This window comes from Oryx dammah, unplaced genomic scaffold (assembly GCF_014754425.2).
Source record: "Oryx dammah isolate SB20612 unplaced genomic scaffold, SCBI_Odam_1.1 HiC_scaffold_22, whole genome shotgun sequence".
Classification (NCBI taxonomy): domain Eukaryota; kingdom Metazoa; phylum Chordata; class Mammalia; order Artiodactyla; family Bovidae; genus Oryx; species Oryx dammah.
The window spans coordinates 37,729,928-37,745,297 of record NW_024070206.1 but is presented as its reverse complement, the minus strand read 5'-3'; the positions used below and the strand labels follow the sequence as shown (position 1 = coordinate 37,745,297).

The window sequence follows — 15,370 nt, the reverse complement described above, 5'->3', positions numbered from 1 at the left end:
TCATGGCTGCAGTCAGCATCTGCAGTGATTTTGGAGCCCCCCAAAATAAAGTCTGACACTGTTTCCACTGTTTCCCCATCTATTTCCCATGAAGTGATGGGACCAGATGCCATGATCTTCTTTTTCTGAATGTTGAGCTTTAAGCCAACTTTTTCACTCTCCTCTTTCACTTTCATTAAGAGGCTTTTTAGTTCCTCTTCTCTTTCTGCCATAAGGCTGGTGTCATCTGCATATATGAGGTTACTGATATTTCTCCCAGCAATCTTGATTCCAGCTTGTGTTTCTTCCAGCCCAGCGTTTCTCATGATGTACTCTGCATAGAAGTTAAATAAGCAGGGTGACAATATACAGCTTTGACGTACTCCTTTTCCTATTTGGAACCAGTCTGTTGTTCCATGTCCAGTTCTAAGTGTTGCTTCCTGACCTGCATATAGGTTTCTCAAGAGGCAGGTCAGGAAACCCCCAATATATATGTTTATTGGTGAATAATTAGCCTTATGTCAGTTGATTTAATCTGATCAGAATGTACCCTTGGAGTTATATGACAACAAAACAGAGGTTCACTGGTTAAGTAGCCAAGAGAATCCCCTGAATCTCCAGAAATTGTCCTCCACCTGGCTCATTTAGATGTATGTCATGGCCACAGACATATGGAAAGGACCGGGAAATTTTTCCATAGAAATGCAGTTCTAAGACTTTTCAGTGTTGCGTATTTTTAACTGTATCTTAAATACATGTTAGAAAATTAAATATGAATTGAATAGTGGCAAATACAACTCTTTCTTTCTTCATAGTGACCAGTTTATAACTTTGAGAGAGAAAAAGGAACACGCACAAGCTGTGTTTGATCATCTTGCAAATGAGAAAAACACCTGTGAAGAGAGAATCTATGAGGAAGAACAGAGATACAGAACATTATTTAACATGAGGCAAAAAACTCTGGCCAGTATTAAGGTGAGTATTATATTGGGGCCTTTTTAGAATGAAGGAAATGTAGTGATAGTCACATTAACAGCTAGTTTGAGGCACTCATCTTTCATCCTGAAGCAACAAAGAGGTTTAGATTTTTAAAATAAATATGTTAGCATGGTGAAGATGCAACTTTTCTCTTTTATTTAATTTACTATAAGTATTTATAACATATTCGTAGAGCGTATGAATGCGTATACATTCTTTTCTGTGCATTTTACGTGCACTCTCATTTTGTCACTGTACTTCCTTTTACTCTGAAGTTTACTGATGGCAGGTTATATTTATTCCAGAGCCATTTTTATGTTTTTAGTGGCAGATATGAAAACAGTTCATTTTGTTTCTGAATAAATATACTTTGAATGTTTACCAGCCACTTTTTTTATAAAAAATAAAATGAAGATATTTTATGTTCTTTTCCTTTAAAAAAAATCTTGCATATGTTTTAATTGAACTGTAAACCAGTCAGAAAAAAGGAGGGTGTATGATAAAATGTGTTTTTCTAGGTCTGAAGTTTTAAGTTTTATTAAGCTATCCATATTAAATTTTTGATATAAAATATCAGATATACCTTTAGTTAAGTGATTCACATCCCATTTTACATTTCATAATAATTTTTGCTGCATTTAATTGAAATAAATACCATGTTTTTTAAAAATAAATGTTATAGTAACATTTATAACTTATAAATGTTACTATTATTTGAGACAAAGTGGAAATTACAAAAATAAACAACTCTACTGTTTTTTATTAAAACTATTTCCTGCAAAACTTTATAAAAATTATATGTAATATCATAATATATATTTTATCAAATATTTTTGACCCTGATATATATTGTTATGATATATATTTTCTACACATTCAATTACTTTTCTCCCTTTTAATATTTCAAAGATACCACTAATATATTTTCAAAAAGATTATTTGGAACAAATATGTGCCAAATAGACATGAATGTGAGTGAATGAACATACCATCTATAATGCTATTGCTGTGATTCCCTCCTATAAGAAAATCACTAGTAAAAGAATAATCATTTTATTAATCATAGTGCTCATAACATAACATTTCTCCATTTTAAATGCGGCTGTTGCATAGCAAAAGATATGTTGGTTTCCTATTTTTTTGTTTTTTGTTTTTTCATCTTAAAAATGTGAAAATAATTGGTGCCATCTAGTGGCAGGCAACAAATGCTGCCTCCTCTTGGAGGAGTTCCTGGGAATTGGATGGACTGGAAAAGCTTAAGCTCAAACTGAGCTCTCAAAACAAGAAAGTTTAACTACTTACTGACTTAAGCATCATTCCCCACCTCATGTTTTATCACAGCAGTGGAAGTATTTGTTTGAATTCTACCACATTTTCCAATTGTACTGGAGCTGAGGACACAGTGGGATCCCAATAATCATTTATTGAGTGGCATTTCAGCACTTATATGGAACAATAATAATTATTGAAATGCCAAATCATGTTAGCCGGAGAGAGATGAATGGAAAATCCTGTATAAGCAACCTCTAAGTAACTGAAAGCTGTGTTTCTTTTCATTCGGACACTGCCTCTGCCTTCCCATTCTGAAGTATACCTACCTCCAGCCATGTGGGAACATCACATAATCTCAAGTTTGTTTCTGAGCACTGATCTCTATCTCAACTTGCTTTGTTCATCCATTTTTATTTCTTTGTTGTCTTCTTAATCCTGCTATGATACATATTTTTATAAGGACAGGAAATTTTCTGCCACATTCTTCTCTGTATCTTAAAAGTTCAGAACCATGCCTTCTACAAGAGAGGTGCTAAGATCCTCATTGGATGGCTGAATGAATTAAATGGATGAACATATGTTTTGCGGGGGGTAGTTTTGCTGTCCACATGCATGATGATGGCTAAAAGCAGGAACATTTCAGAGATACTTTCCATACTACACCAGACTGATACTTCAGCAAATACTCATACTCATGCTGGATGCTGGAGAAGGCAATGGCAGCCCACTCCAGTACTCTTGCCAGGAAAATTCTATGGGCGGAGGAGCCTGGTGGGCTGCAGTCCATGGGGTTGCTAAGAGTTGGACACAACTGAGTGACTTCACTTTCACTTTTCACTTTCATGCATTGGAGAAGAAAATGGCAACCCACTCCAGTACTCTTGCCTGGAGAATCCCAGGGATGGGGGAGCCTGGTGGGCTGCCGTCTATGGGGTCGCACAGAGTTGGACACGACTGAAGTGACTTAGCAGCAGCAGCAGCAGCATGCTGTATGCAGAAACTGAATCTCAATCTCTCTCTCTCTCCCATCCTTCCTCCTTAATAATATTCAATACAGAAGAAATTTGCCATCTCTTCTCTTTCTTCTAGGTGACAATGGTTAAACTGTCTGTTTCTAGCAATTAAGGATTCTGCTGAGGATGTCAGTAATGGTTTTCAAATAACCTTTAATTTATATGAAATTGCCTCTTATCAGCACTCGGATAGTTCTTTCTTGTGTATTCACCTTATATGATCAGAAGAGTAGAGTTTGAACACGAAAATCTTAAGAGATTAATATAGCTTATCATTAGTGACATTATCTATGATTGTGATCATTTATTGGTGTTAAAGGGGCTTCCCTGGTGGCTCAGTTGGTAAAGAATCTGCCTTCAATGCAGGACACCTGGGTTCAATCGCTGGGCTAGGAAGATCCCCTGGAGGATGGCATGGTGGCCCACTCCAGTATTCTTGCCTAGAGAATCCCCATGGACACAGAAGCCTGGCAGACTGCAGTTCATGGGGTCACAAAGTGTTGGATACAACTGAGTGACTAAGCACATTGGTGTTAAAGAGTGGAAAGACAATGTACGCCTTCATAGAAAACATAGTCTCATCCCTGTCTAGAAATTGGATGAATTTAAAAATTATAAGTATTATGTAAAGCATTCCAGGAAAGAAATAAGCATTATTAGACATCATTATAAATATGGTGTTATTAATCTGAGGTGTCCCTGCTGGACAAAAGAATTGATCACTATTATGGACCATTTAAGGAATTGCTCATTAAAACACTTTATGAAAGCCACAGTGGAATTAATTGAGGATGTGAGAAAACACACCAAGAATCAGAAATACAAACAGCTAATAAAATAAGAAAAATATACATAAACCTCTGAGAGCATACAGTGAGGTTCTAGAGCTAAATTCAGTCTTTTTCAGTTAGCAATTCCATATCAGATATCTTTAAATGATAGATTTCTTGAATATCATTGAGTTTTTACTAACTGCCTGTAATTTACAAATGCAGATTACTTAAGATTAAAATTTATGTATCACATATTCATTAGAGTACTATAGCCATAGCTACTGATCTTCCTCTTTGCTTCTGGAAAGATCCAAACAAAACTGGAATTTAAAGCATTTTAATTTATCGTGAGCCATCCTCAGAAATCCCACTGTCTTTTCTGCATCAGTGCCTTTCTTTGGTGTTGGCTCAATAGTCTTGCTTTCTCTGTAATTTAGGGTATGATATGAAGGGTACAGTGTACTACAGTGAATCTGTGGCAGATATGAGCAAATTCCAGACTGAATTCTAGCAGGGACAGTTTCCCAATACTTTGTATGGTTTATTAGTTTTTCTTTTGCTTCATATTTCCCATTCTCAGAAGATACCACTTCCTTTGTCTATTTCTGTTTCAGGTTCAGCTAATAAGTCATTTCTTAACTCTTTCATATGATAAGTTCTTAGGTTGATAGAGAGGCAGTGATTCTGTAACTTATTGGAGAGCCAGATACAGAAACAGTAAAAATCAGAAACGAATTTATTCTGAGATCATTTTAAAGATTATACGATTTTAAAAATTATTCTCCTATTGATCACTCACCATTTCTTCATTCATGAAACCGTGGGTGAGTGAGTGCAAGTCAAAACCACTCTGATATATCACCTGACATTTATCAGAATGACTTTTATCAAAAATGCAAGAGATAAGTTTTGGTCAGGTTGTGGAGAGAAGGACATATTTGTACATTATTGATGGGAGTCCAAACTGGCACAGCCATTCTTGAAAACAGCATGGAGATTTCTCAAAAAGTTAAAAGTAGAAATACCCTATGTCCAGAAATCCCACTTCTCTAATTATATTAGAAGGAAACAAAATCAGTACCTTGAAGAGCTATCTGCACTACCAAGTTCATGGGAGCATCATTCACGTAGCCAAGTTGGGAAAATAATAGTGTCTGTTAGTGGATAAATGGATAAAGGAAATGTGAGAAAAATATTTATATGTGTACATACAGTGAATCCTATTCACCAATGAGAAAAAGGAAATCCAGCCATTTGCAACTAGATAGATGAGTCTAGAGGACATTCTGCTAAGTGAAATAAGCCAGACAGAGAAAGAGAAATACTGTGTGATTTCACTATTTGTGGAATATTAAAAAATAAAAGAGTTGAACTCATAGAAACAGAGGAGAATGGTGGTTAGCAGAGGTAAGGGGATGGGTGAAATGGCAGAGACGCTGGTCAAAAATATAAGATCAGTAAGTTCTGAGGATAATGTATAGTATGGTGATTATAATTAACCCTCTTTTGTATATTTGGAATTTACTGTGACAGAATGCATTCTTATCATATGCACACATACAAAGACAGCTACAAGGTGATGGACGTGTTAGTTAATGATTGTAGTAATCATTTCACAATATACATATATCAAATCATAACATTGTACATTTTAAGTGTATATAATTTTATCAATTATACTTCAGTAAAATAAGGGAAAAATAATTTTTTCTTAAATAGCTTTTACTTAACTTGTATGGGGTTATCAAATATTAATATGATCAAGGCCACTTTTCCCCCAGTAGGTAATGTGTGAGCAAATAAATTAATGAAATGTTTTGTTGTTGTTGGGTAGTTGCTAAGCCATGTCTGTCTCTTTTGAGACCCCATGGACTGTAACTCACCAGGTTCCTTGTCCATGGGGATTCTTCAGGCAAGAATACTGGAGTGGGTTGTTAATTTCCTCCTCCAATAAAATGTTTAGTTCAAACTAATTATGTTTTTTTTTTTGATGTAAAACTTCCTGTATTTCAGTCTACTTGAATGTTGCTGTCTATTGGTAGTATGTTCAAATTTCCTTCAGGAATTAAGTTGTGAGTTTTACCTTATTTATAGGTCATGTTAAATGATCAATTTGGTCATAATACTTTTTATATAATCACATTTCTCTCCCATGTATTGTTCTAAAGTTAATATTCTCAACCTTTGCTCTTCTCATTAGACTAATCTAATCCATAGTCAAAGCTATGGTTTTTCCAGTAGTCATGTATGGATGTGAGATTTGGACTATAAAGAAAGCTGAGCACAGAAGAATTGAAAGTTTTGAACTGTGGTGTTGGAGAAGACTCTTGAGAGTCCCTTGGACTGCAAGGAGATCCAACCAGTCCATCCTAAAGGAAATGCATTGGAAGGACTGATGCTGACACTGAAGCTCCAATACTTTGGCCACCTGATGCAAAGAACTAACTCATTAGAAAAGACCCTGATGTTGGGAAAGATTGAAGTCGGGAGAGAAGGGGATGACAGAGGATGAGATGGCTGGATGGCATCACCGACTCAATGGACATGAGTTTGAGTAAGCTCCGGGAGTTGGTGATGGACAGGGAGGCCTTGTGTGCTACAGTCCATGGGGTCGCAAAGAGTTGAACACAACTGAGTGACTGAACTGAACTGAATTTTGCATTTTGCTATCAACTATTGTGGCTTACATTTAGACGTGCATTTGTAACCTTTATAGAGCAATACTTAGAATAAATTTTGCTTTTTCAATTTATTCTGACTTAGTAATTAATTTATATGATAGTTTTTTTGATTCTTGCTTCTATCAACTTGTTTAATGCTTTCTGTGTTGACATTACCTTTCTATTTTGTCATTATTCCTTTTTTGGTATATTGCATGCCATGGTTTGATTTTTTAATTTTTATTTTTGCCTTTAATAATATAACATGGAGCCATTCTACATTTAGTTATATCATTGCTGTTCAGTCACTAAGTCTTGTCTGACTCTTTGTGACCCTGTGGACTGCAGCACACCAGGCTTCCCTGTCTTTCACTGTCTCCTGGAGTTTGCTCAAATTCATGTCCATTGAGTTGGTAATACTATCTAACTATCTCATCCTCTTTCACTCCCTTCTCTTCCTGCCCTCAATCTTTCCCAGCATAATGGTCTTTTCCAGTGAGTAGGCTCTTCCTATCAGGTGGCCAAAGTATTGGAGCTTCAGCATCAGTGCTTGCAGTGAATATTCAGGGTTGATTTCCTTTAAGATTGATGGCCTGATCTCCTTGCTATGCAAGGGACTCTCAAGAGCCTTCTCCAGCACCACAATTCTAAAGCATCAATTCTTCGCTGCTCAGCATTCTTTATGGTCCAATTCTCACATCTGTGCCTGACTAGTGGAAAAACCATAGCTTTCACTATACAGACTTTTCTAGCAAAGTGATGTCTCTGCTTTTTAATATGCTGTCTAGTTTAGTTTTGTCATAGCTTTCTTCCAAGGAGCCAAGTGTCTTTGAATTTCATGGATGCAGTCACAGTTGGACTTCCTTGGTGGCTCAGCTGGTAAAGAATCTGCCAGCCATGCAGGAGAGTGGGATTCTATCCCTGGGTCAGGAAGATCCTGTGGAGAAGGGAATAGCCGACTACCCACTCCAGTATTCTTGCCTGGAGAATCCCATGGTCAGAGGATCCAGAGGAGCTATAATCCATAAGGTCACAAAGAGTTGGATACAACTGAGCAACTAACACTTTCACTTTAATTATAATGTTGTTTCAAATTTGCATCTAAATGTGCTCTAATATTAGTAATGCTGATAAACTATGAAAGATAAAGCTGAGAATGTAGGTGTGGGATGTGACTTGAAGACCCAGCTGGAAAGTTTACACTTAATTTGTAAAGCAGTGGGAGAGATGAAGAATTTTTGTGGAGTGCAGTGTGCTTAGACATAGGCCGTAGCAAGATCAATTCAATAGCATTTTGTAGGATAACATGGAAAGAAATGAATCACAAGTTGCCAATATCAGTTACCAAAAAGTGCATTTATCCTCAGAGAGAAGAGATAAGACACTGATGGATCAGGAACAAGGATTATAGACTTAACAGTGACTGATGTCAAAGTGGATGTGATATGCAAATAAAGGAGCAGACTATATAGGAGGTGGAATGGTATTGGTTGACTTGAAAAAATATGGTAGCATTTATAGGAAAAATAACTTTTTGATGATTGGCTTACTGAGAAGATGATCTGCTTTGGACAGTGGATACTATGCAAGTGAAAACTAAGAGAAGAGTTGAAATGAAGAAGGTTGATGAGTCAGACCCCATGTTGATAGCTGAAGATGTGACAGCTTATGAAACCTTTGACGAAAAGTAGCCCACCAGGCTCCTCTGTCCATGGGATTCTCCAGGCAAAACTGGAGTGGGTTGCTGGGCTCTCTTCCAGGGGATCTTCCCAACCCAGGGATTAAACCCAGGGCTCAAACCCACATCTCATATGTCTCCTGCTTTGGCAGGTGGGTTCTTTACCACTAGCGCCACCTGTGTTAGAGAGTATCTGATGATAAAACCTGGATATGCAGGTTGGCATATTATTATCTGTCTGGGGCTCTGCAGCCCAACTAGAGCTCACTACTCAGAACACAAAGCCTGTCCTTCCAGTCCAGATGCACTAGCCTCAGTCATGAGGTCAGAATTTCACTTCCACAGGGATCAACAGTGCCAAACTTTGACAAAATGTTGGGTTACACGTTCTTCATTTGGCTATTAGGAGAACATCAGTGGTAGAAAGAGTGACATCAATAGATCGATAAAGACAGGAGATTAAATGTAAAAGTGAAAGTAGAAAAAGCATTGAAAGAAGTTAGAGAAGTCAGTTCTAGAATACTCTTTCAAGAGCTTTGCTAAGAAAGGAACTTCTGTATCTCTATTTGCTTGCAAATTGTCCCAGGTATGTTTTCCAGAAAAAGATAGAGACAAAACTGGGGGAAAGATTGTTTTGAGTGCTGCTTTCTAAGTCTCTTCAGTCATGTCCAACTCTTTGCGACCCTATGGACTATAGCCCACCAGGCTCCTCTGTCCATGGGATTCTCCAGGTAAAAATACTGGAGTGGGTAACCATGCCCTCCTCCAGGGGTTTTTCTCAACCCAGGGATTGAACCCACATTTCTTATGTCTCCTAAATTGACAAATGGGTTCTTTACCACTAGTACCACCTGGGTAAAGGTGGTGCTTTACATGTTATATAATGCATTTTTGCTTAAATACTTCATTCCCATTCCAATTTGTGATGCCTTTGAGGAAGAGAATAATGCCTCACTCAGGTGAGCACTTTCAGAGTCCATCACAACTTCTAGGACAGAAGAAGAATTCAATATTCACTGAATGGAATTTTAAAAGAAGTGATGTGACTCCTAAAAGAATCAGTGAAAAAGTGACATTTGTATTTCAATTTCCTGTGGAAAAGAAGAAGGACGTGGCTATTCCTTCATTCATCCATCTATCCATTTAGTTATCCATTTTGAAGTCGTATACTAAGAATCAGAATCTGGGTGAGATTCTGAACATGGTGAATATAGGGTATTCACCTACTCTGTCTCACCAGCTCATTTAGCTTCACAGAGTAGTGGTGAAGAAACAGATATAAGTAAGTTAAAATAAGGTACAAAAAAAATAAGGTACAATCAGTGCTTTTCTTGAATGAAGCATAGAATTCTCTGGAACCCAGGAAGAAGACCTTGAAGGAAATCTGAGAAAGCTTGCTATGATGATAGTAGCAGAGCTGAATCTTGGAGAGTGGGAGCAAGTTAGCCAAGGAAAGAGTACTTAAAGTAGTGGAAACAATAGGAGGAAAGGCTCATGTCAAACATGAGCAGGCATTTAGGGAATGGGAGGTAATGTATTATGTTTGAAAAATCATTGATAAGGAGAGTAAACAAAGCTACCATAGCAGTGGAGGAAAATCCCAGTAAAATTAACAGAGATTTCCACAGGTCTGCCATGGCACACTGTCTGGGGCTAATAGGTCAGGGTTAGGCTGAGACGTTTGATTCCCATCAGCATTTAAGAGCTGGGAAGGGCCTGAGGTGCTGAGACTGGGCTCTAAGGACTGTCATCGAAGAGTCTTGTCCCTATACCCCAACATGGTGAGGCACATATCTCTTTTTCTTTGTATTCCATGACATATAGTAGTGGTTGGCAGTCATTGATTGCATGTAATCAGTTGGAGAGGAATGAATGATTTGGATGCTGTGGTGCATGCTAAGTCGCTTCAGTTATGTCTGACTTTTTGATACCCTATGAGTTGTAGCCCTCCAGGCTCCTCTGTCCATGGGATTCTCCAGGCAAGAATACTGGAGTGGGTTGTCATTTCCTTCTCAGGGAATTTTCCTGACCTAGGGATCAAACCCGCATCTCCTTCATAGCAGGTGGATTCTTTACCACTGAGCTGCCAGGGAAGAACTTGATGGTTATTTGGCCAGATAGTGAGGAAAATGATAGACATATATATTGTTTATTGACAACAGAATGGTTAGTGGGGTCAGCATCTAAAGTAATAGAATATAGACTTAAGAAAAGGCTTGAAACTGGATTAAACCAAATATGAGATACATTTGGAGGAGTTACCTGGAGTCCAGTGCCTGAGTTCTTGTAAGAATCTTGAACCAAAGGAATAAGAGTTTGAATGGTAATATTATTGTGAGAACTATGAGTATATATATATATGTATATATATATATATATATATATATATGTATCACATCAGAAATTTCAAAAAATCTTTAATATAAAGAATGATAGAGAAGAGAATGAATCTTGGGTTGGGTGATTATGAATGTGGAAAAGGCAGCAATAGAGAAGCAAAAGGCTGAGAGACTGTAGTCAGGAAATGATGGTACCATTCCACATGATAGCACAGTCAGAAGGGTGTCCATGGGTATGAAATGTTAATGGGACGTGGAATTGAAGTTAACTAGATTTGAGTAAGTCCATAAACTCTAAGATTAAAATGTTGGGTAGGTCATCCAGATAGATATTGTAGTAAAACAGAATGATAGAGAACAAGGGATAGACAGGAAGAGAAGATTGAGTCCCCTGGGCCCGAGTCTTCACCCAGTGTGGGAAAATGACCAGCAAGTCATGAAATGACAGGGAAGCAGGGTGAGAGAAGGTTGAGGGTTATATTCTTTAATCAATGTAAAATTCAAAACAAGCAGTATTTTTACATAAGCATTGAGGAATAATGATTTGGCAGTGCTGATGACGAGTGAGAATTATTCTAGCTGCAACTAGACCCTCTAGTATGTGGGGCCTTGGGAAATTAGCATTCTTTATTCAGGCCCAGATTTTGTTAATGCAAACACTTGTTTCTGGAATTGTGCAATGAGAATGAAATGTGATAGGAGCTTGTTTAACAATGAATAGTATTTCCAGAGTTCCTACTGGAAACGTTTAGATGGGAGTAATGGTTTAGTTCAATAGTCAGTAAATATTGAATTCCTACTACATCAACTATTCTAGAGGCTGAGAATTCTTCAGATAAAGCACAGATCTTAACTCTTGGAAGCATAACAGCCTCACAGAGGGGAGAGAATCACAGCATAATGTTAATAGGTTTTGCTAACCAGAGACAGAATCAAAGGAGGAGTGTGTTAAAATACAGCTTTTAAATATTGTCAACTTTCTCCTACTCATCAAAAAAATTTTCAAAAACAAAAAGTGAATTACTGAGGCCACCAAGATTTTATATATTTTTTTACCTATACCATTAATAAAAGCATCAACAAAGTTACATTGTATTTTATGTTATTATAAATACATACTTATATATCATAGTCTGCAATCAAGAACTTTAAAAAGTATCACGTAAAATGGCTACACATTGCTGAATAGCATAATGTTTATTATTAGGTCACCTCTTCCTGCTTTCAGAAAAAATGAGTTTAACATTTAAACTCATAATGAGTTTAATGAGCATAAATGAGATCTCTATCAGGTTATAATGGTCATAAGCATAGATCTTAGCCCAAAGTGCTCTAGCGCAGCCAGGAAACTGTTTTCATTTACAAAGGTTTCTAATTTGTTTCAGTGTTTGTATCAGTGGCTTTTCTTAGTAAGTATGAGGACCATGAACTCCCATTTAAACTTAGAAATTTTTAATCTGGCCCTGATGCTCTGACAAATACCCCAGATATGACTTATACAGTGTCCTGTAGGGAGCATTGTTAACATTGCCCAAATAGCCTTCCTACTGATTTATTTGCTTATAGACAACTTATATACCTGGCCTCCCAAGGGAGCTGCATGTCTCAAATTTGGGCACCATGATAATAATAACAGTTTGAGAGAAAATGAAATAGGCTATAAAGAGAGAGGCAATGGAATATACAAACTATTGTGTGGTGTCATGTTCATTTTCAGTACTATATAAAATAATGAAAATGTTTTTCAATAACCTGTGTCAATTTTTATAATGTGAAACATACTTTGTGGAAAAAGACAATGAATGAACGAAACCAAAAAATTAGTATAAATATTTTTCCTTTTGACTCAAATTTCTACATTGTTTTCGATAATTCCAGACTAGAGTTGAATTCTGAAAAAGAGTAACTTTGCTATAAAGGATGTTAATTTCTACCTTTGGCAACTTTGAAGTTCCTCTTTCAGGGTTCACGGACAAGGTTTATCCTTGATAAAGAATCTAGTGTGGTAGGCAGCAAAGGTTTTATTTTTCATATCCCCCTTAACCTGAACTTTCCCATAGTCACTCAGTTTTTCAGTTGCCCATATGGGATTAAAACAGGTGTGTGCACGGTCAGTCAGTCATGTCCGACTCTTTATGATCCCATGGACTATAGCCCATCAGGCTCCTCTGTCCATGGGATTCTCCAGCCAAGAATCCTGGAGTGGGTTGGCATTTCCTTCTCCAGGGGATCTTCCCAAACCAGGGATCGAACCTGTGTGTCTCATATCTCCTGCGTTGGCAGATTCCCTAGGCTTTGTTTATACAAATTGATAGAATCTTTCAATTCTTTTGATGTCCCTTGTGCATACTTACAGGTCAAAGGTCACACTTTATATCTGACCCCTGAGTCATCCCAGAACTTGAGTCTGATTGTAAGTCTAGAAGCAATGAGGTGCGTTGGGGGGTGTGTCTTAAGGACGTCAGCATTCCTGTGAAAGGAGTTGATATTGAGAGGTCATTAGATTCTTCATTCAAGAAGAGAGCAGTCTTATATTGATAGGGGAGGCCGCTAGTGAAGAGAAGCTGGTTATGGAGCAGTGCAGAGTACTGACAAGCTATGTCCACCCATCACTGCCTCTTCCCATCACTGTATCTGGCTGCAGTAACCTTCTGAAAGGTTTACAACCAGGGCTTCTCCTCTTCCTTCCCGAATTTGTCACCCATTCTTTGTTTGGTTACTTCTAACAGGAAGTTACAGAGGGGAAGGTATTCTCGGAGTTTCCAGTTTAACAGTTGAAAATAATATGGTCAAGCAGAAGGTTCAAATATTAAGCTCTGAGCAATTTTTCTCCTTCAGAGATGAGGTAGATTAACTTTCTTGAGAATTTATAAAAAGAAAAAATGATCATCTTAAAACCCCAAGGTGAAGCTAAGCAAGGAATCTCAGGGAGCAGTTTTCTACTGATGAAGCAGCATATGGACCAATAGACTTTAATTTCCACTGTTAAGTTTCTGTTCTGTTTTTTAAAGCAGAATTAGAACATTGCCATTAAAAAAAAAGGGGGGGTGGAGGGGAGGGAAAAAAACCTTTGACAATGTTTCAGTCACTCCCCAGGTGAGAAAATCCTGGAAGAGGGCATGGCAACCCTCTCCAGTATTCTTGCTTGAAGAATCCCTTAGACAGAGGAGCCTGGTGGGCTACAGTTCAGAGGGGTGCACAGAGTTGGACACAACTGAAGTGATTTAACACACACAGGTGAGAAATCGCTCCCTCAGATTGCTAACACACATACTGTGATCAGTGTAACCACATTCCATCTGGACTACACACAGAGGTGTTGGTCTAGGATTGGCTGTCACCATATAAGACAACTAGGCTGAAATTAAGATAAATTAAGTAAGTAAAAACAAGCTGCCATTTAAGAGTAAATAACCAGCCAATAAACCAGACTTTATTTTCTTGGGCTCCAAAATCACTGTGTATGGCGACTGCAGCCATGAAACTGAAAGACACTTGCTTCTTGGAAGAAAAGCTATGACAGCCTAGACAGCATATTAAAAAACAGAGACACCACTTTGCAAACAAAGGTCCATATAGTTAGAGCTATGGTTTTTGTGTGTACAGATATGAGAGTTGGACCATAAAGAAGGCTGAGCGCCAAAGAATTGATGCTTTTGAACTGTGGTGCTGGAGAAGACTCTTGAGAGTCCCTTGGACTGCAAGGAGATCAAACCAGTCAATCCTGAAGGAAATCAACCCTGAATATTTATTGGAAGGACTGATGTTGAAGCTCCAATACTTTGAGCCCCTGATGGGAAGAGCCAACTCATAGGAAAAGATCCTGATACTGGGAAAGACTGAAGACAAGAGGAGAAGGAAGTGACAGAGGATGAGATGGATGAATGGCATTACTGACTCAATGGACATGATTTTGAGCAAACTCCTGGAGATAGTGAAGGACAGGGAAGCCAAGTGTACTGCAGTCCGTGGGGTTGCAAAGAGGCAGACACAACTGAGTGACTGAACAACAAGAATCAGCCATAAATATATATCTACTTTTTCACTTTGTCTAAGGCAACTTTTTAGATTGAAAATGAAAAGCATTTCCTATTAGAAAGATACATTGATATGTGATTCTAAACATCATGAATGGCAAACCAAGTTTTGTTGTGCACGTATAAATGTAAACGTACTAAGCATTTGGAAACACGCCTTATCAACTGCAACAGATGTATTTAACTTGAACTTAGTGTGGAACTTGGCACTTATTAGGCAATCAATAAATTCTTACTAGAGGCCTGACTGAGTAGATGAATGATGGCATCATTGTGGAAGATCAAAGATGAACACTGTAAACCCAGATTTTGTTGTTATTGTTATTATTTTTGTTGTTGGCTAGTGGTTTTATTATTTAAGACTAAACTTACTTTCTCTGTCTAGTGATAATCATTCGGGTGAATCATCAGGGCAAGAAAATAAAGTTGGGAACTACTGATTCATAGATTTTTTAAGATAATAATTTCTATGTAAGATCTTCCTTAAAATTTACAATATAGAGCCCTCTAACTTCTCTGTCTTCATGTTGAGGGTATTTAAGATTTACTAAATTAAGTGGTTACCAGTTTAGAATTTCTCCTTGTACTAAATGTATCTAAATTTCTCTTTGTTGGAAAAATTTATAATGTGTATTCTCTGC

The 15,370-nt window shown here is 37.5% G+C and overlaps 1 protein-coding gene across 1 annotated transcript in view; it reads left to right on the top strand.

Annotated features, from left to right (window-relative positions):
• The window catches only part of CCDC178 (coiled-coil domain containing 178), a 360,651-nt gene that overhangs the window by 112,486 nt on the left and 232,795 nt on the right, over positions 1–15,370 (top strand). The window contains exon 17 of the mRNA XM_040264241.1: positions 795–954. Within this exon, the coding sequence (XP_040120175.1) occupies positions 795–954 (160 nt within the window). The remainder of the gene's footprint in view (positions 1–794; positions 955–15,370) is intronic.